Here is a 20,458-nt window from a genome sequence, read left to right as displayed (position 1 = left end):
AGGAGAGAAGACAGAGAGAGAGAAAGAGAGAGAGAAGAGAGAGAGAAGACAGAGAGAAAGACAGAGATAGAGAGAAAGAGAGACAGACAAGACAGAGAGAGAGAAAGAGAGAGAGAAGAGAGAGAGAAGACAGAGAGAGAGAGAAGAGAGAGAGAAGACAGAGAGAAAGAGAGAGAGGAGAGAGAGAAGACAGAGAGAGAGAGAAGAGAGAGAGAAGACAGAGAGAAAGACAGAGAGAGAGGACAGAGATAGAGAGAAAGAGAGACAGAGAAGACAGAGAGAGAGAAAGAGAGAGAGAAGAGAGAGAGAAGACAGAAAGACAGAGAGAGAAGACAGAGAGAGAGAAAAAGAGAGAGAGAAGACAGAGAGAGAGAGAAAAAGACAGAGAGAAGACAGAGAGAGAAAGAGAGAGAAGAGAGAGAAGACAGAGACAGAAAGCGAGACAGAGAAAGACAGAGAAAGTCAGAGAGAAGAGAGAGAGAAGAGAGAGAGAGAGCAAATGACTTATTCCTTAAAATGTACCTAATTCACATAGAGAAAGCGAGGTTATTTGATAAAATGGGCCAGTGTCAGAGTTCCTTCCTCTTCGCAGCCATCCTAAGCGCGTTCGTCGTGTTTCCCCCCAGCAGATGCGTTCTAGAAAGCGCTGGTCAGGACGCATGGCTGCCCTATAGATTTCTTGGGGACGGGAGTGAGAGACGCCTGGACGCCCAAGCGGAACCCTCCAGCCTCCAAGGTCCTACAACAGATAACAGCAGCTACTGAGTCTCCTCTCTGGTTTCTTTTCCGCACCTGGGGAGAGAAAAGAGAAGGGGAGAAACGTCACCACCAGCAACTGCTCCCGGCCAGCAAGACGCACGGCGGGGAGGCCGGGGCTGGCCGCGTCCTGCAGCTCCTGAGCTGCGTGTCCGAGCTTTTCCCAGCCCCGCCTGCGTCTCCAGGGGCGAAATAAAAAGCAAATCTTGCTGGGACCAAGTTCAGGTCGGGGAACTCCGGGGCCTCTGCAGCCTCAGCCCTGCTGCGCGCTCCCCGCAGCTTCGGGCCTGTTGCGGGGAGTTGGGGAGGAATTCAGGGAAGGGGGGAACCAGGGCGGGATAAGAGGCTCCGGCTTGGTGTGGGCTGCATGAGGGGGTGCAAAGGCGAGGAGAAGCCCCTGGGATCCTGGCTCGTCTGCTGCGGGACCCCCAGCCCCGGCGGGCGGACCGCGGAGAGCGCTGTCCCGGATCCGGAGATTCGCTTTTATTTTGCAACTGCGGGGCTGGCGCGCGCGCGAGGGGTCAGCACCCTGAGCATTGGGGTTAATGCAACCAGGGCAGGTCCCTGGGGGGGCCCCCAGGAGCCAATAGGGGTCTTCCGATCACCCTGCGGCCGCCTCCTTTTGCCCGGGTCCTGACAACAGGGTCTCCCCACATTTTTTTTTTTGGTTTTGTTTTATTTCGTTTCCGCGCGTCTCTTTCTACTGCAAAGAGAAATGGGAGGGTGGACAAGGGGGTAGGAGCGGATCAGACGCCCAGGACGCAGCAGCCCGAGTCCGCACAGGGTTTGCAGGAGGTGGTGACCGCGCTGGGGACGCCAGGACGCGAATCAACCTCCGGGGCGCGCTCGGGGCCTGCGCTCAGAGCTTGGTGAGCTCGGTTTTGGAGCTTTCCTTTTCTTTTCCAGAAAGCTTTGTCCTTCCTTCCCTCCTTCCTTCCTTCCCTCCTTCCCTCCCTTCTTTCCTTTTTTCCTTCCTTCCCTCCTTCTCTCCCTCCCTCCTTTCCTTTCCTCCCTCTGTTCCTTCCTTCCTTCTTTCCCTCCTTCCCTCCTTCCCTCCCTCCCTTCCTTCCTCCCTCCCTCCTTCCCTTTCTTTCTTCTTTCTTTTTTCTTTCTCTTTCATTTCTTTCCTCTTCCTTCCCCCGTCCTCCCCCTTCATTGTCCCTCCTCCTCCTCCTCCTTCTCCTCCTCCTCCTTCTCCTCCTCCTCCTCCTTCTTCCTCCTCCTCCTCCTCCTCCTTCCTCCTCCTCCTTCTCCTCCTCCTCCTCCTTCTCCTCCTCCTCCTTCCTCCTCCTCCTCCTCCTTCTCCTCCTCCTCCTCCTCCTTCTCCTCCTCCTCCTCCTTCTACTCCTTTTCCTCCTCTTCCCTCTGCCATTTCTCTCTTTCCCCTTTGCGTTTTTATTCGCAGTCATTGTTTTTGTCCATCCACTAACTTCTCTGAAACCTGATTCTTTTGGGACACTCGGCAAAAGGCATTTCATACAGGGAGGCGGCCACATGCTGACAAGACACGGTGACGTGTGAAAAGTCTCTTCTCATCGGCTTGGTGTGGTGCTCTCTTCTCTCTCTCGCTGTCTCTCTCTGTCTGTCTCTCTGTCCCCTGTCTCTCTGTCTCTATTTTTCTCTGTCTCTCTCTGTATCTCTGTCTGTCTCTCTCTCTCCTCTCTCTGTTTCTCTGTCTCTCTCTGTATCTCTGTCTATCTCTGTCTCTCTTTCTCTCTCTCCTCTCTCTTTTTCTCTGTCTCTGTCTGTACCTCTATCTCTGTCTCTCTTTCTCTCTGTCTTCGTTCCTCTCTCTCTTTTTCTCTGTCTTTCTCTGTCTCTCTTTCTCTCTCTCCTCTCTGTCTCTTTTTCTCTGTCTCTGTCTGTATCTCTGTCTGTCTCTGTCTCTCTTTCTCTCCTCTCTCTGTTTCTCTGTCTCTCTCTGTATCTCTGTCTCTGTCTCTCTTTCTCTCCTCTCTCTGTTTCTCTGTCTCTCTCTGTATCTCTGTCTCTGTCTCTCTTTCTCTCCTCTCTCTGTTTCTCTGTCTCTCTCTGTATCTCTGTCTATCTCTGTCTCTCTCTCTCTCCTCTCTCTTTCTCTGTCTCTGTCTATATCTCTATCTCTATCTCTCTCTCTCTGTGTCTGTATCTCTATCTGTCTCTCTTTCTCTCCTCTCTCTCTCTTTTTGTCTGTCTCTGTCTGTATCTCTATCTCTCTCTCTGTGTCTGTATCTCTATCTGTCTCTCTTTCTCTCCTCTCTCTCTCTTTTTGTCTGTCTCTGTCTGTATCTCTCTCTCTCTCTCTCTGTGTCTGTATCTCTATCTGTCTCTCTTTCTCTCCTCTCTCTCTCTTTTTGTCTGTCTCTGTCTGTATCTCTATCTCTGTCTCTCTTTCTCTCTGTCTTCATTCCTCTCTCTCTTTTTCTCTTTCTCTGTCTCTCTATCTCTGTCTCTCTTTCTCTCTCTCCTCTCTGTCTCTTTTTCTCTGTCTCTCTCTGTGTCTCTACCTCTGTCTCTCTCTCCTCTCTCTCTTTTTCTCTGTCTCTGTCTGTATCTCTATCTCTGTCTCTCTCTTTTTCTCTGTCTCTGTATCTCTATCTGTCTCTCTTTCTCTCTCTCCTCTGTCTCTTTTTCTCTGTCTCTCTCTGTGTCTCTACCTCTGTCTCTCTTTCTCTCCTCTCTCTCTCTTTTTCTGTTTCTGTCTGTATCTCTGTCTATCTCTGTCTCTCTTTCTCTCCTTTCTCTTTTTCTCTGTCTCTGTATCTCTGTCTATCTCTGTCTCTCTTTCTCTCTCTCCTCTCTCTGTGTCTCTTTTTCTCCGTCTTTCTCTGTCTCTCTATCTCTGTCTCTCTTTCCCTCTCTCCTCTCTCTCTCTTTTTCTCTCTCTCCCTGTCTCAGGGAAGCATCAATAAAACCTCCAACAAGCACCCCCTTGTACACAGCCCAGGCCAAGAGAGGTGCAGACACTGCTTTCTGCCTGCAGCCGCCTGCTGTAAAACGTCAATGCAAAACATTTCATAAAGTCCACCCACTCTGCAGACTGGAGCTGCGGCCTCTCGGACAGCGTCTTGAATTTGCAACGAAAAACGTGTGTGGTAGAAAAAGCTCTCGTCTGGGTTTCTGACACGTTATCAAGCACTCAAACGCTGGGTGTCTCCTGCCTGTCTTTAAAGGGAAGGGCAGGGAGAGAATGTAAAAGCTCTGGTCAGAGAAGGGAAAGGGCTTTAGGTGAGAGGGGTGAGGCCGCCTCCGTGGTCATCGCAGAGAAAGAGTTGGAGTTTTACAGAAAGAAGAGATCTCTTTCACGTAGCCAGAAACTCTTAGGAAAAGCAGGGTGTTGGAAAGGCGGAAAGTGTGCCATGAATCGGACGTGCGTGATTTCAAACCCACTTGTCTGCAATGAGAATTACAATTCGGGCTTCAGTTGAAAAAGGGCCTTTGCTTTTTCTCCGAGGGAGGCTGAAGGGCCTTGAATAGCCACAGCTCCTGACTGGTGTCCCCATTCTCATTCCTGGAGGCTCGGAGACCCTGGCAGAGCGGAGTTTCCTACTAGACAAAGGGGTCCAGATTGCAGCCCAAGAAGGAACCTCAGGTCGGGGAAGGCCTGGGCCTCACGGGACCCCCAGGAAAGCCTGGTCCTTGGGGTTGGAGAAGACAGCTGAGCTGGGAGCACGGAGGGTTTTCGGTAGGGAGACAGTGAGCAGCTGTGAGAGGTTTATGGCGCAGTCCCCGGGGACCCAGTTTCCCAGCAGAGGAAGAGATGGGGAGGCCTTTAGAAGCAGAAAAGTTACCCGGCCTCTGAGGACCCCAGAAAGTTGCTCTAACCGAGAGACCCTTCTCCGAATCTCTCTCTCTGTCTGTCTCTGTCTCTCTCCCTCTTTCTCTCCCCCCTCCCTGTCTCCCTCTCTGTGTCTCTGCCTCTCTTTGTCTCTGTGTCCCCTGTCTCTCTGCCTTTGTCTCTCTCTGTATCTCTATCTCTGTCTCTCTTTTTCTCTCTCCCTCTCTCTGTCTCTCCCTTTCTCTCTCCCTCTCTCTCCCTGTCTGTGTCTCTCTTTCTCTCTCTCCATCTCCCAGTCTCTCCCTTTCTGTCTCTCTCCATCTCTCCCTGTCTCTCTCTTTCTCTGTCTCCATCTCTTTCTCTGTCTCTCCCTGTCTCTCTCCCTCTCCATCTCTCTGTCTCTCCCTGTCTGTGTCTCTCTTTCTCTCTCTCCATCTCTCTCTGTCTCTCCCTGTCTGTTTCTCTCTCTCCATCTCTCTGTCTCTCCCTTTCTCTCTCTCTGTCTCTCCCTCTCTCTCCCTGTCTGTGTCTCTCTTTCTCTCTCCCCATCTCCCAGTCTCTCCCTTTCTCTCTCTCTCCATCTCTCCCTGTCTCTCTCTTTCTCTGTCTCCATCTCTTTCTCTGTCTCTCTCTTTCTCTCTCTCCATCTCTCTGTCTCTCCCTCTCTCTCCCTGTCTGTGTCTCTCTTTCTCTCTCTCCATCTCTCTCTGTCTCTCCCTGCCTCTTTCTCTCTTTCCATCTCTCTGTCTCTCCCTTTCTCTCTCTCTGTCTCTCCCTCTCTCTCCCTGTCTGTGTCTCTCTTTCTCTCTCTCCATCTGCCAGTCTCCCCTTTCTCTCTCTCTCCGTCTCTCCCTGTCTGTCTCTTTCTCTGTCTCCATCTCTCTCTGTCTCTCCTTGACTCTCTCTTTCTCTCTGTCTCCATCTCTCTGTCTCTCCCTGTCTCTCCCTGTCTGTGTCTCTCTTTCTCTCTGTCTCCATGTCTCTGTCTCTCCCTGTCTGTGTCTCTCTTTCTCTCTCTCCATCTCTCTCCGTCTTTCCCTCTCTGTCTCTTTCTCTGTCTCCGTCCCTCTGTCTCTCCCTTTCTCTCTGTCTCTCCTTGTCTCTCTCTTTCTCTATCTCTCTCCATCTCTCTCTCTCCCTGTCTCTGTCTCTCCATCTTCCTGTCTCTCCCTTTCTCTCTGTCTCTCCCTCTCTCTCCCTGTCTGTCTTTCTCTATCTCTCCATCTCTCTCTCCCTGTCTCTCTCTCTCCGTCTCCCTGTCTCTCCCTTTCTCTCTCTGCCTCTCCCTGTCTCTGTCTTTCTGTGTCTTACGCACACCCCCAACCCACCGTCCCTCATGTCCCCCCACTGCTGTGCCATCTCACACAAGTTCACAGCTCAGCTGTCATCCTGGGTCCCCAGGCCCCGCCAGGGAGGGAGATGCGCCGTGGGGTTATGGGAGGAAGGGGACTCCGGGCCTCCTGGTGCCACAGCCGCGCCCCTGCCCACCCTCCCGGCCTCTCCCCAGGCCTCTTCCCGACAGCGACGACCCGGCGAGGTGCCTTTGCATGATACATGGAGCTGTTTGTCATTCTCTGTGATATCTGGCCGCCCCCGCTTTGATGGGAGGGCGCAGTGACAAAGACCTGTTTGTTAAGTTTCGAGGGCGTCTTTGCCTTCGGTTTTGAAGTCTGGGGAGGTGGCAGCGCCCGAACTATTGGGATCAGCCGGTGTGTGCATGGGGCAGAGTGGCCCGGGACACGGTGAGAGGCGCCGGCTGCCAGGGCTGGGCTCCTGGGAGGGGAAGGGGGAGGGAGGGGAGAGGCAGAAAAGGGGAGAGGCAGACAGAAGGGGAGGGAGGCGGAGGCAGAGAGGGAAGGAGGAAGATGGAGGGGGAGAAAGAGGGGCAGGAAAAAAAGGCAGAGACTGAGGAAGTGAGGGAGGGAGAGAGAAAGAGAGGAAGAAAGAAAGGAGAGAGAGAGGGGCAGACAGCAGGCCTGGGGGCAGGGGTCTCGGGGAGGGAGGGAAGGAAACAGGAGGGAGGGAAGGATAGAAGGTTAGGGAGGGAAGTGTGCAGAAGGGAGGAAGGAAAGGAGGGAGGGAGGAAGGAAGGGAGGAAGGAGGGAAGGAAGGAAGGAAAGGAGGAAGGAGGGAAGGAAGGGAGGAAGGAAGGAAGAGATGAAGGGAGGAAGGAGGGAGGGAGGGAAGGAAGGAAGGAAAGAAGGGAGGAAGGAAGGGAAGGAAGGAAGGGAGGGAGGGAGGGAGGGAGGGAGGGAGGAAGGAAGGAAGGAAAGAAGGGAGGAAGGAAGGGAGGGAAGGAAGGAAGGGAGGGAGGGAGGGAGGGAGGAAGGAAGGGAGGGAGGGAGGAAGGAAGGGAGGAAGGAAGGGAGGGAAGGAAGGAAGGGAGGGAGGGAGGGAGGGAGGAAGGAAGGAAGAGATGAAGGGAGGAAGGAGGGAGGGAGGGAGGGAGGGAAGGAAGGAAGGAAAGAAGGGAGGAAGGAAGGGAGGAAGGAGGGAAGGAAGGAAGGAAGGAAGGGAGGGAGGGAGGGAGGGAAGGAAGGAAGGGAGGAAGGAAGGGAGGGAGGAAGGAAGGGAGGAAGGGAGGAAGGAAGGAAGAGATGAAGGGAGGGAGGGAGGGAGGGAAGGAAGGAAGGAAAGAAGGGAGGAAGGAAGGGAGGAAGGAAAAAAGAAGAGAGGGGAGAAAGGAGAAGCAGGAGAAAGTAGAGAAGGAAGAAAGACAAGAGAGGGAGGGAAAGAGGGAGGAAGGAAGGAGGGAGGGAGGAGGAGGGAAAAGGAGGGAGGAGGGAGGGATGGAGGGAAAGAAGGAAGGGAGAGAAGGAAGGAAGAAGCAGAGAGCAAGGGAAGGAGGGAACAGGCAGGGAACAGGACAGCGGTTTCCCCGGCTCCTCAGCTCCTCCCCCTTCCCCTCAGCGCCTGACCCCCCAAACCTGAACCTGACCCAGGCTGCTGGGGGCCCCTTCCCTGCGCCCTGGGGTCCTGGAAAACGTCCCACTTTCTTTCCGCTGAACGACACCAGGGCCCGGCTCCCGAGCACCAACCCTGGGCGCCTTCGAGGCTGGACGGTCCCCGGAATCTCCCTCAAAAAACAGTTAAGGGAACCTCTCCAAAAATCACACCTCTCTCAGGACACTCCCCAGCTACAAACGCGATGGGAGAAGGAAAATGAGAGCATTTTACAGAAAATGAAAGAAATGAAATAAGAAAGAAAGAGAGAAAGAAAGAAAGAAAGAAAAGAAAGAAAGGAAGGAGAGAGAGGGAGGGACAGAGGGAGAGACACACAGAGAGACAGAAAGAAAGGAAATAGAAAGAAAAGAAAGGAAGGAGAGAGGGACAGAGGGAGAGACACACAGAGAGAGAAAGAAAGAAGGAAAGAAAGAAAGAGAGAGAGGGAGGGACAGAGGGAGAGACAGAGAGAAAGAAAAAGAAAGAAGAAAGGAAGGAAGGAGAGAGAGAGGGAGGGACAGAGGGAGAGACACAGAGAGAGAGAGAAGAAGAGAAAGGAAAGAAAGAAAGGAGAGAGAGAGAGGGAGGGACAGATGGAGAGACACAGAGAGAGAGAGAAGAAGAGAAAGGAAAGAAAGAAAGGAGAGAGAGAGAGGGAGGGACAGATGGAGAGACACAGAGAGAAACAAAGAAGGAAAGAAAGAGAGAGAGAGAGGGAGGGACAGATGGAGAGACACAGAGAGAAACAAAGAAGGAAAGAAAGAGAGAGAGAGAGGGAGGGACAGAGGGAGAGACACAGAGAGAGAGAGAAGAAGAGAAAGGAAAGAAAGAAAGGAGAGAGAGAGGGAGGGACAGATGGAGAGACACAGAGAGAAAGAAAGAAGGAAAGAAGGAGAGAGAGAGAGGGAGGGACAGATGGAGAGACACAGAGAGAAAGAAAGAAGGAAAGAGAGAGAGAGAGAGGGAGGGACAGAGGGAGAGACACAGAGAGAGAGAGAAGAAGAGAAAGGAAAGAAAGGAGAGAGAGAGGGAGGGACAGAGAGAGAGACACAGAGAGAAAGAAAGAAGGAAAGAAGGAGAGAGAGAGAGGGAGGGACAGATGGAGAGACACAGAGAGAAAGAAAGAAGGAAAGAGAGAGAGAGAGAGGGAGGGACAGATGGAGAGACACAGAGAGAAAGAAAGAAGGAAAGAGAGAGAGAGAGAGGGAGGGACAGAGGGAGAGACACAGAGAGAGAGAGAAGAAGAGAAAGGAAAGAAAGAAAGGAGAGAGAGAGGGAGGGACAGATGGAGAGACACAGAGAGAAAGAAAGAAGGAAAGAGAGAGAGAGAGAGGGAGGGACAGATGGAGAGACACAGAGAGAGAGAAGAAGAGAAAGGAAAGAAAGAAAGGAGAGAGAGAGAGGGAGGGACAGATGGAGAGACACAGAGAGAAAGAAAGAAGGAAAGAGAGAGAGAGAGAGGGAGGGACAGAGGGAGAGACACAGAGAGAGAGAGAAGAAGAGAAAGGAAAGAAAGGAGAGAGAGAGGGAGGGACAGAGGGAGAGACACAGAGAGAGAGAGAAGAAGAGAAAGGAAAGAAAGAAAGGAGAGAGAGAGAGGGAGGGACAGAGGGAGAGACACAGAGAGAGAGAGAAGAAGAGAAAGGAAAGAAAGAAAGGAGAGAGAGAGGGAGGGACAGAGGGAGAGACACAGAGAGACACAGGAAGAAAGAAAGAGAGAAAGAAAAGAAAAGAAAAGCGGGAAAGGGAGAAAAAAGTCCACTTTATTTGCAGAAGGTCCTTGGCAGGAACCGTGACGCGTTTGGTTTCCAGGACTTGGAAAACGAATTTCAGGTCGCGATGGCGAGCACCGGCTTCCCCTAAAGCACATTCAATAGCGAGAGGCGGGAGGGAGCGAGCAGGAGCATCCCACCGTGAAAACCAAAAACACAAGTATTTTTTTCCCCCCAGTAAATACCCCAGACGCCAGGGCGACAGCGCGGCGCTAAGGGAGGAGGCCTCGCGCCGGGGTCCGCCGGGGTCTGGCGCGGGCAGAAAGAATATAGATCTTTACGAACCGGATCTCCCGGGGACCTGGGCTTCTTTCTGCGGGCGCTGGAGACCCGGGAGGCGGCCCCGGGGATCCTCGGCCTCCGCCGCCGCCGCCTCCCAAGCTCCCGAGTCCAGGTTTGGGGACACCCGGCCCCTTCTTCTCACTTTCGGGGATTCTCCAGCCGCGTTCCATCTCACCAACTCTCCATGCAAGGGCGCGCCGCCACCAACTTGGAGCTCATCTTCTCCCAAGATCGTGCGTCCCCGGGGCGCCCGGGTCCCCCCCTCGCCATCTCAACCCTGGCGTGACCCGGGCGCTTCCTGGAAAGATCCAGGCGCCGGGCTCTGCGCTCCTCCCGGGAGCGAGGGCGGCCGGACAGCTGGGACCCTCCTCTCTCCAGCCGTGAACTCGTTGTCTCTCTGTCTCTCTCTGCAGGAAAACTGGACTTTGCTTTTCCTCCGGCCACGGAGAGAACGCGGGTAACCTGTGTGGGGGGCTCGGGCGCCTGCGCCCCCCTCCTGCGCGCGCGCGCTCTCCCTTCCAAAAATGGGATCTTTCCCTCTTCGCACCAAGGTGTACGGACGCCAAACAGTGATGAAATGAGAAGAAAGCCAATTGCCGGCCTGGGGGGGTGGGGGAGACACAGCGTCTCTGCGTGCGTCCGCCGCGGAGCCCGGAGACCAGTAATTGCACCAGACAGGCAGCGCATGGGGGGCTGGGCGAGGTCGCCGCGTATAAATAGTGAGATTTCCAATGGAAAGGCGTAAATAACAGCGCTGGTGATCCACCCGCGCGCACGGGCCGTCCTCTCCGCGCGGGGAGACGCGCGCATCCACCAGCCCCGGCTCCTCGCCAGCCCCGGCCCCAGCCATGGAAGAGCTCACGGCTTTTGTATCCAAGTCTTTTGACCAGAAAAGCAAGGACGGTAACGGCGGAGGCGGAGGCGGCGGAGGTAAGAAGGATTCCATTACGTACCGGGAAGTTTTGGAGAGCGGACTGGCGCGCTCCCGGGAGCTGGGGACGTCGGATTCCAGCCTCCAGGACATCACGGAGGGCGGCGGCCACTGCCCGGTGCATTTGTTCAAGGACCACGTAGACAATGACAAGGAGAAACTGAAAGAATTCGGCACCGCGAGAGTGGCAGAAGGTAAGTTCGTTTGCGCGCCGGCTCCAGGGGGGCCCTCCTGGGGTTCGGCGCCTCCTCGCCACGGAGTCGGCCCCGTGCGCCCCTCGCTCTGCACATTTGCAGCGCCCGGCTCGCCAGGGTAAGGCCCGGGCCGTCAGGCTTTGCCTAAGAAAGGAAGGAAGGCAGGAGCGGACCCGACCAGAGACGCGGGTGTGGGTAGGGGGGTGCGGGGAGACCCAGGGAGGGTCGCAGCGGGGGCCGCGCTCGTGGGCACCGACACGGGAAGGTCCCGTGCTGGGGTGGATCCGCGTGGCTGTGCCTGAAGCCGTAGGGCCTGAGATATCTTTTTCATTTTCTTTTTCTTTCCTTTCCTTTCCTTTTTTTGTTTGTTTGTTTGTTTGAGACAGAGTCTCGCTGTGTCGCCCAGGCTGGAGTGCAGTGGTGCGATCTCGGCCCACTGCAACCTCAGCCTCCCGGGTTCAAGCGATTCTCTTGCCTCAGCCTCCCCAGTAGCTGGGATTACAGGTGCTCACCACCGCACCCGGCTAATTTTTGTATTTTTAATAGAGACGGGGATTCACCACGTTGGCCAGGCTGGTCTCGAACTCCTGACCTCAGGTGATCCACCCGCCTCGGCCTCCCAAAGTGCTGGGATGACAGGCGTGAGGCACCGCGCCCGGCCTGGGTCCTGATGGCTTAGGATGTGTGTTTCTGTCTCTGTCTGTCTGCCTTGTATTTACGGTCACCCAGACGCACAGAGGAGCCGTCTCCACGCGCCTTCCCAGCGCTCAGCGCCTGCCGGGCCCCCCCCCCCGAGATCACGGGAAGACTCGAGGCTGCGTGGTAGGAGACGGGAAGGCCCCGGGTCAGCTCGGTTCTGTTTCCTTTAAGGAACACTTCATTATTATTTTATTTTTTTCCTTTGAACCTCGAGGCTTGATCTTGGCGAAAGCTGTTGGGTCCATAAAAACTACTCCCGTTGCCCGCAGGTGGCCGGGATCTGGATGGGGCGCGAGGGGCCCCGGGGAAGCTGGTGGCTTCGCGGGCGCGTCCTAACTCAAGGTTGTCAGAGCGCAGCCGGTTGTGCGCGGCCCGGGGGAGCTCCCCTCTGGCCCTTCCTCCTGAGACCTCAGTGGTGGGTCGTCCCGTGGTGGAAATCGGGGAGTAAGAGGCTCAGAGAGAGGGGCTGGACCCGGGGATCTCTGTGCACACACGACAACTGGGCGGCATACATCTTAAGAATAAAATGGGCTGGCTGTGTCGGGGCACAGCTGGAGACGGCTATGGACGCCTGTTATGTTTTCATTACAACGAGGCAGAGAATCTAGCCTCGGCTTTTGCTGATTCCCAGAGTTGAGGTGCGAGGGTGAATTCCCCAAAGGTAATTCTTCCTAAGACTCTGGGGCTACCTGCTCTCCGGGGCCCTGCATTCGGGGTGTGGAGTGGCCCCGGGAAATAGCCCTTGTATTCGTAGGAGGCACCAGGCAGCTTCCCAAGGCCCTGACTTTGTCCAAGCAGAAAGCTGGCTACGGTTTACAAAGCAGTCCCCGGTTTCTGACCGTCTAAGAGGCAGGAGCCCAGCCTGCCTTTGACCGTCAGAGGAGTTACTCCCTACCCACTGCTGCGGGCACCCGGCACTGTAATTCATACCCAGAGAGTTGGCCTTCCTGGACGCAAGGCTGGGAGCCGCTTGAGGGCCTGCATGTAATTTAAGAGGGTTCGCAGCGCCCGGCGGCCGGTTCTGTGGGGTTGCTTTTTGGTTGTCCTTCGCAGACACTGTTCTGCTCCTCTGAACTCTCTCTTCTCCCCCTGGACATGGACCCGGGAGAGCAAAGTGTCCTCCAGACCTTTCGAAAGTGAGAGGAAAATAAAGATCAGGCGAAAGACTCAGGGCCACAGGAGAGGAGACAGAGAGTCCCCGTTACATTTTCCCCTTGGCTGGGTGCAGAAAGACCCCCGGGCCAGGACTGCCACCCAGGCTACTATTTATTCATCAGATCCAAGTTAAATAGAGGTTGGAGGGCAGGGGAGACTCTGAGGTTACCGTGGAAGCCTGGAGTTTTTGGGAACGGCGTGTCCCCGCCGAGCCTGGGAGCCCGTGGGTTTTGCAAAGCCTGCGGGTGTTTGAGGACTTTGAACACCAGTTTGTCAGTTGGGCTCAATTCCTGGGGTTCAGACTTAGAGAAATGAAGGAGGGAGAGCTGGGGTCGTCTCCAGGAAACGATTCACTTGGGGGAAGGAATGGAGTGTTCTTGCAGGCACGTGTCTTTTAGGAGGTGAAAGAGAATGTGAAATCCACGTTGGAATAAGCGTCCACACTGAATGTAGCTCGGGGTGGGGTGGGAGGGCCCTGCTGTGGGTCGTGGAAGGAAGAAAGACAGAACAGAGTGCTAGTATTTACCCCGTTCCCTGTAGATACCTTGGATTTGTCAGCTTTGCAAGCTTCTTGGTTGCAGCGGCCTTGCCTGTGCCCCTTTCAGACTGTTTCCAGACTAAACTTCCAAATGTCAGCCCCTTACCCTTGACAGCAAGGGACATCTCATTAGGGCATCGCGTGCTTCTCATCTGTGCTCAGCAGGCCCGAGATAGGAACAGAGGGGCGTTGGAGATGCCACTTCCACCAGCCTTGGGTTGAAGGGGAGCGAGGGAGACACGTTTTAGTTAAACCCCTGAGCTTGGTCAGAGGCTGAATGTCTAAAATCAGGAAGAAAAGGTTTTTCACCTGGAAACGCTTGAGGGCTGAGTTTTCTGCCCTTCTGACTCCCCCAGCAAATACAGACAGGTCACCACTACTGGAGATGAGAAAGTGCCATTTTTGGCACACCCTGGTGGGGTAGGTGCCCGACCGCGTGTGAAAAAGTGGGAAGGAGAGATTTCTGCCCACACGGTTCACCACCCCCAGGCGCGGTGGCGCATTCAGGTACTCAGACGCGGTTCTGCTGATCTGCTGAGAAACAGGCTTCGGGTAGGGGCTCCTAGCTCCGCCAGATCCCGGAGGGACCCCCAGCCCTCCTGCGCTGCAGCGGTGGGGATAGCGTCTCTCCGTAGGCCTAGAATCTGCAACCCGCCCCGGGCCCTCCCCGTGTCCTTCCCGGGCGTCCCGCCGGGGATCCCACAGTTGGCAGCTCTTCCTCAAATTCTTTCCCTTAAAAATAGGATTTGACACCCCACTCTCCTTAAAAAAAAAAAAAAGAAAAAAGAAAAGGAAAAAAGGTTAGGTTATGTCAACAGAGGTGAAGTGGATAATTGAGGAAACGATTCTGAGATGAGGCCAAGAAAACAACGCTCGTGCAAAGCCCAGGTTTTTGGGAAAGCAGCGAGTATCCTCCTCGGCTTTTGCCTGATGGACCCCACGCAGTTTTTGCGTCAAAGCGCATTGGTTTTCGAGGGCCCCCTTTCCACCGCGGGATGCACGAAGGGGTTCGCCACGTTGCGCAAAACGTCCCCGGCCTCAGCCCTGTGCCCTCCGCTCCCCACGCAGGGATTTATGAATGCAAAGAGAAGCGCGAGGACGTGAAGTCGGAGGACGAGGACGGGCAGACCAAGCTGAAACAGAGGCGCAGCCGCACCAACTTCACGCTGGAGCAGCTGAACGAGCTCGAGCGACTCTTCGACGAGACCCATTACCCCGACGCCTTCATGCGCGAGGAGCTCAGCCAGCGCCTGGGGCTCTCCGAGGCGCGCGTGCAGGTAGGAACCCGGCGGGGGCGGGGGGGCCGGAGCCATCGCCTGGTCCTCGGGAGCGCACAGCACGAGTACAGCCACCTGCGCCCGGGCCGCCGCCGTCCCCTTCCCGGAGCGCGGGGAGGTTGGGTGAGGGACGGGCTGGGGTTCCTGGACTTTTGGAGACGCCTGAGGCCTGTAGGATGGGTTCATTGCGTTTGTTTTTCACCAACAGCAAACAAATATATATATATATACATATATATGTTATACAAATAACAAATAAATATATATGTTATACAGATAGGTATATTGTATATATTATAGATATTTGTTCGTCCTTGGTGCAAACACACCCGGTGAACCCATATATTGGCCCCTGACTGCCTTCGGTTCCCGTGGGATTGGTGATAGGGGGCAACACATGCAAACAAAACTTTCCCTGGATTATACTTAGGAGATGAAGCTACAGATGCGTTTGATCCAGAGTGTTTTACAAGATTTTTCATTTAAAAAAAATGTATCTTTTGGCCCCTGATTCCCCTCCGTCTTCCCGTGTGGCTGCATTGAAAAGGTTTCCTTAGGATGAAAGGAGAGGGGTGTCCTCTGTCCCTAGGTGGAGAGAAATAGGGTCTTCTCTTTCCTCCCTTTTTTCACCCACCGTTTCTATGTCCCTCCTCCCCTCTCCAGCCTTGTCCTCTGGTACAAACCACCCCCTCCTCCCTCCGGCGGTGGGGAGCGCAGGAGCACGTTGGGCATCTGGATGAGCAGAGACCATTAGCGGGGCACGGGGGCTCCCCGAGGAGCGCGCGAATTCCCGGTGCCCCATCAGACCAGGCACTGGGGGGCGGAGGGGCCTTGGGTGTGCGCAGAGGGACGGGCGGGCAGAGCCTTCCTCCGCATTCTAAACATTCACTTAAAGGTATGAGTTTATTTCAGGGGTGCTGCTGGGAGAGCCTCCAAATGGCTTCTTCCAGCCCCTGCCTGACAGTTCAGCTCCCCTGGAAGGTCAACTCCTTCAGTCCTTTCTCCTGGTTCTGGGCAGGGCAGAAGTGGGGGGGAGGGAGAGAGAGAGAGAGAGACGGTCAGGATCCCCGGACCCTGGGGACCCCGTCAAAAATAAATGAAATTAAGACTGCCGACCAGAGAGAGAACCGTGACAAAGCAAAGGGCGTTCAAAGCAAAGAGACGCACTGAAAGCCCGTTCCCGTAGGACTGGTTATGAGGTCAACACATTCAAACACAGCTTTCCCTGGATTTTGCTGAGGAGAGGAAGATACAGATGCATTTGATGCAAAGTGTGTTACATCTTTCATTATATGTGTGTATATATATATAAACATATATAAATATATAAACATACATAAATGTATGTAAATATATATAATCTATATAAATATATAAATATATATAAACACATATATAATATATAAATATATATAAACATATATCATATATAAATATATATAAACACATATATAATGTATAAATATATAAACATATAATATATAAATATATAAACACATATAATGTAAAAATATATATAAACACATATATAATATATAAATATATATAAACATATATAAAATATATAAATATATATAAACACATATATAATGTATAAATATATAAACATATATAATATATAAACATAAATATATATAAACATATATAATATATAAATATATTAACATATATAAAATATATGTAAATATATATAAACATATATAAATGTATAAAGATATAAATATATAAACATATATAAACATATATAATATATACAAACATAGTGTATATATATAAATATATAAAAACATATATACATATAAAAATATATATAAACATAGATACATATAAAGAAATATATATAAACATATACATATAAAAATATATATAAACATATATATACATATAAAAATATATATATATAAACATATATATACATATTAAAAATATATATATAAACATATATATACATATTAAAAATATATATATTTTTGGCCCTGATTCCCTTCAGTTGCTGTGGGATGGGTGATTGAGTCAACACATTCAAACACAACTTTTCCATCCATGTTGCTTGGGAGATGAGGATACAGATGCGTTTGATGGAGAGGGTTTTACAAGCTCTTTCATTTAAAAAGTGTATATATATATATATATATATATATTTTTTTTTTTTTTGGCTCCTGATTGTCTTCCGTCTTCCCATGTGGCTGCATTTTAAAAGGCCTCCCTAAGATCGTTCGGATTAAATCAACCCTCCCCAGGCATCTTTACCCAGGGCTGTGGTCCCCAAAGCGATACAGCCCAGGAGGGAGAGAGGCTCTGGTGACTTGGAGGAAGGACTGTGTCCCTCCTTAGGGCGTCTGTGGCCTCCGTGAGGGAAGGAAGCTGCATCAGACAGGGGTTTCCTCGCTGTCCACCCCTCTGGCAGAAGATGGATTGGGCTGCCCCGTATACATTAATGAAAAGATTAAAGTTTCGCTACAGGGGACATCGAGTTTATGTGTCATCTCCTGGTGTCTGTGTGCCTGGGATCTGCAGTATATCCCAGCCCTTGATGTACTGTTTCTATAAAAATAAATTACTTGTAATTTAATTCCACACTATTTGTTTCCGTAGTCTATTACCGACGAGAGCACGTTAGTTCAGCTGCAGAAAATTGGTTGTGGGGTGTGTGCGGACCCCGAGAACGCCCTAAAATAAAGACAAATCGGGGACAAGCTGGGGGTTATCGATTGCAGGGGTCGCCTGAAAATTTAACGACGGTAAATAACAATAAAAACAAACATGGGAATGCAATAAAAGACATAATTCTCCATCGCCGCGGGGGGAAAAGGATCCTATAATAAAGGCCAGTGCGCTTTGAGGGGTCATAAAAATCAATTAGTTCAAACCCCGACGTCCCGCGTTGAGGGGACGGGGACGAGCAGGGACAGAAAACGAACCATATTTGAATCCCATCTCTCTGTGAATTCTTGGGTCATGTGCGTTTCCGTACAGCCCGTCCCGTGCTGTGACCGGATAGAGTTTCAATTTACTGTGGAAATTTGCTGTAAATAAATTGAGCATCCGATAGAAGCTGTTGCTGATTAACCTTTTATTTTTAGCGTGGCCCTGCAAAGTCGTATCACCCAGCTGTCAGGCTTCTAATCGAAAGTTATGAGAGCACGGTGAGGGGCAGGCGGTAATTTAATTACAACAAATATCTTTGGGTTTATGGCGCAGAGCTAAATTAAATGTCATTATTCACTGTCTGTAATGGAAATCAAAAGGAAATCGCATTACGGCATTTGGGAAAGAAAGCGGGGAGTGCTCTTTAATGAAGAAATAACTGTCTTAACCAGTGTCACACACTTCACTTACCATATTCGGGCCTAATTGGAATGGATCGTGAATCACTCCAAGACTGATTTATTAGCGCTTCACGCAGCGGCTAATTCATCACTTGTATTCTTCATCATTTTTTTTTTCCTCTCCCCGTGTTGAAGGGAGAGTGAATGAGGCTTTCCACGTTTCAGGAGGATTTTCTTTTTTGAAAAAATGCCCTTCCAGAGGCTTTTGGGTGGCTGGCTCGCTTTCTGGGCCCTGGAGGAGACAGGCGGAGAGTCCAGGTGGGCATGGAGAGGCACAGTGGCGGGTCACCTGGATGGTCAGTGGAGGTGGAGGTCGGAAGGCGCCAGCTTTGGAAATTATTGGTGAATTTCGATGTCAGCACCAGGCAGGGGCCTTTTTGGCAGGGGTGTGAGGGACTTTGCTGGGAAACAGGATCAGGTTCTCCAGGCGCACTGCAGCCCGGCAGGACCCACTTTGGAAATGAAAAGCCACTTCCGAAAGCTGGGCTGGAAGCTCGGTGTTGGGTTCAAGAGCAAGTTCACGTTGCGTTGTGTAGACTCCTGGCTGCTCCCAAACTCTGAGGGTTTTCTGAGGTTCCCTTCATCATAGGGGCACCGGCCCCGGGCCATGCACAGTGCGTAAGGGTGGCTGTGGGCCGAGGGACCCAGCACGTGTTTTGCCCACAACAGCCGGAGTGACTGGTTCACTCACCGCCTTGGCTGAGAACGCCTGTCTCTGGACGCATCATTTCTCTTGGGCAGTGACTGCCTTGTGGGTCAGGGTGCAGCTTTTCTGCCACAGAAAAGCTGTTAGGAGGAATTAAGCGACTAAGACTGTCAGGGAGGTGGTGGTGGGGGAGAGGAGGGGGGGTGTCCAGATTACCAGGCATAGGCTAAACCGCCTGCACTCTCCAGCTGGTCTGTCTGTGGAGGAGGGGATTGTCAATACTGGGAGAGCGGAGGAGGCTTGTAGGAGGTGAGAGGGGGTGGAATTTGCATGCAAATCTTCACATGAGGCCTGTGTGAATTTCTCCAGCCTCCTGAGGGTCCCCTGCGCTATTGCACTCAACTTCTTGATAGTTTACCCCAAGACTCAGAAGTCCTCAGAGGGGCAGAATGCCCCCACCACAAAGCCTGCTATCCTTGGGCGTCCTCATGACCCTTGGTCATGAATGGGACCCTTTCATGTATGGGGACCCTTGGTAATATGAATGGGACGCCTTCAGCTCCCCAGGGCTTCCGAGGAGGAGGCCGAGAAGGGCAAAGACATTTTCTGGGCTTGGTGTGTCAAGAGCTAGATTGGAGAAGGGGCTGGATTTGGAACTCTTTAGCCATCAGCTCGCCCTCTCCGTTTGTGGCTAAAGTCTGAAGGTGGAAACTTCGGTTCTCCTACAGGGTCTACAGGAGTTGGGGGGCGGGGCACCCACACAGAACGCTGGAAAGTTCGACAGTCCACTTCCACTCTCTCGGAACTCACTTTTTCACCTTAAATTCATCAGTGGTAACGCACAGGTCTCACTTAGGCAGGGCACGGAGGATTTAACAATTTCTACTTCTAGGTCAGGCGTGGTGGCTCACACCTCTAATCCCAGCACTTTGGGAGGCCCAGGTGGGTGGATCGCTTGAGGTCAGGAGTTTGAGACCAGCCTGGCCAACATGGTGAAACCCCGTCTCTACTAAAATACGAAAATTAGCCAGGCATGGTGGTGAGCACCTGTAATCCCAGCTACTCGGGAGGCTGAGGCAGGAGAATTGCTTGAACCTGGGAGGTGGAGGTTGCAGTGAGCCAAGATCACACCACTGCACTCTAGCCTGGGCGACAGAGCAAGACGACATCTCAAAAAAAGAAAAAAAGTGTAAAACCAAGCTGTAAGGCCAGGCATGGTGGCTCACACCTCTAATCCCAGCACTTTGGAAGGCCCAGGCGAGTGGATCACCTGAGGTCAGGAGTTCGAGACCAGCCTGGCCAACATGGTGAAACCCCATCTCTACTAAAATACGAAAATTAGCCAGGCGTGGTGGTGAGCACCTGTAATCCCAGCTACTCGGGAGGCTGAGGCAGGAGAATCGCTTGAACCTGGGAGGTGGAGGTTGCAGTGAGGTGAGATCACGCCACTGCACTCCAGCCTGGATGAGAGAGCAAGACTCTGTCTCAAAAACAAAATAAAACAAAAACAAAACAAATATCAAAAAGAAAACCCAATTTCCAGTTCTAGGCCAGGTGCAGTGGCTCACGCCTCTAATCCCAGCACTTTGGGAGGCCCAGGAGGGTGGATTGCTTGAGGTCAGGAGTTCGAGACCAGCCTGGCCAACATGGTGAAACCCCGTCTCTACTAAAAATACAAACGTTAGCTGGGCGTGGTGGTGTGCGCCTGTAATCCCAGCTACTCGGGAAGCTGAGGCTGGAGAATTGCTTGAATCTGGGAGGTGGAGGTTGCAGGGAGGCGAGATAGTGCCACTGCAGTCCAGCTTGGACCAGAGAGCAAGACTCCATCTCAAAAACTAAAGAAAGCAAAAACAAAAAACAAGAGACCAGCCTGGCCAACATGGTGAAACCGCGTCTCTACTAAAATACAAAATTAGCCGGGTGTGGTGGTGGGCACCTGTAATCCCAGCTACTCGGGAGGCTGAGGCAGGAGAATGGCTTGAACCTGGGAGGTGAAGGTTGCAGTGAGCCGAGATAGTGCCACTGTACTCCAGCGTGGGCAACAGAGCGAGACTTGATTTCAGAACCACCACCACCACCACAACAAAACAAAACAAAAAACCCAAAAAACCCCCAATTTCCAGTACTAGGTAGTCAGTGATGCAGGGCTGGAGACAGAGGGGCGGTAAGTGTCTGGGAG

At 52.3% G+C, this 20,458-nt stretch overlaps 1 protein-coding gene across 2 annotated transcripts in view; it reads left to right on the top strand.

Moving 5' to 3' along the window:
• The first annotated feature begins 1,369 nt into the window (after positions 1 to 1,369).
• The window catches only part of LOC107971217 (short stature homeobox protein), a 39,248-nt gene continuing 20,159 nt past the window's right edge, over positions 1,370 to 20,458 (top strand). Inside the window, exons 1-3 of one of the 2 annotated variants that reach the window (XM_024353158.3) lie at positions 1,370 to 1,625; positions 9,924 to 10,635; positions 14,096 to 14,304. In XM_024353158.3, the coding sequence (XP_024208926.1) occupies positions 10,359 to 10,635; positions 14,096 to 14,304 (486 nt within the window). In that variant the 5' untranslated portion in view covers positions 1,370 to 1,625; positions 9,924 to 10,358. Of the gene's footprint in view, positions 1,626 to 9,541; positions 10,636 to 14,095; positions 14,305 to 20,458 lie in introns of those variants that run through there. The other variant, XM_054677226.2, reaches the window with a different exon arrangement.

This window comes from Pan troglodytes, chromosome Y (assembly GCF_028858775.2).
Source record: "Pan troglodytes isolate AG18354 chromosome Y, NHGRI_mPanTro3-v2.0_pri, whole genome shotgun sequence".
In the NCBI taxonomy this organism is placed as follows: Eukaryota; Metazoa; Chordata; class Mammalia; order Primates; family Hominidae; genus Pan; species Pan troglodytes.
This window is presented reverse-complemented; position numbering and strand designations above follow the sequence as displayed.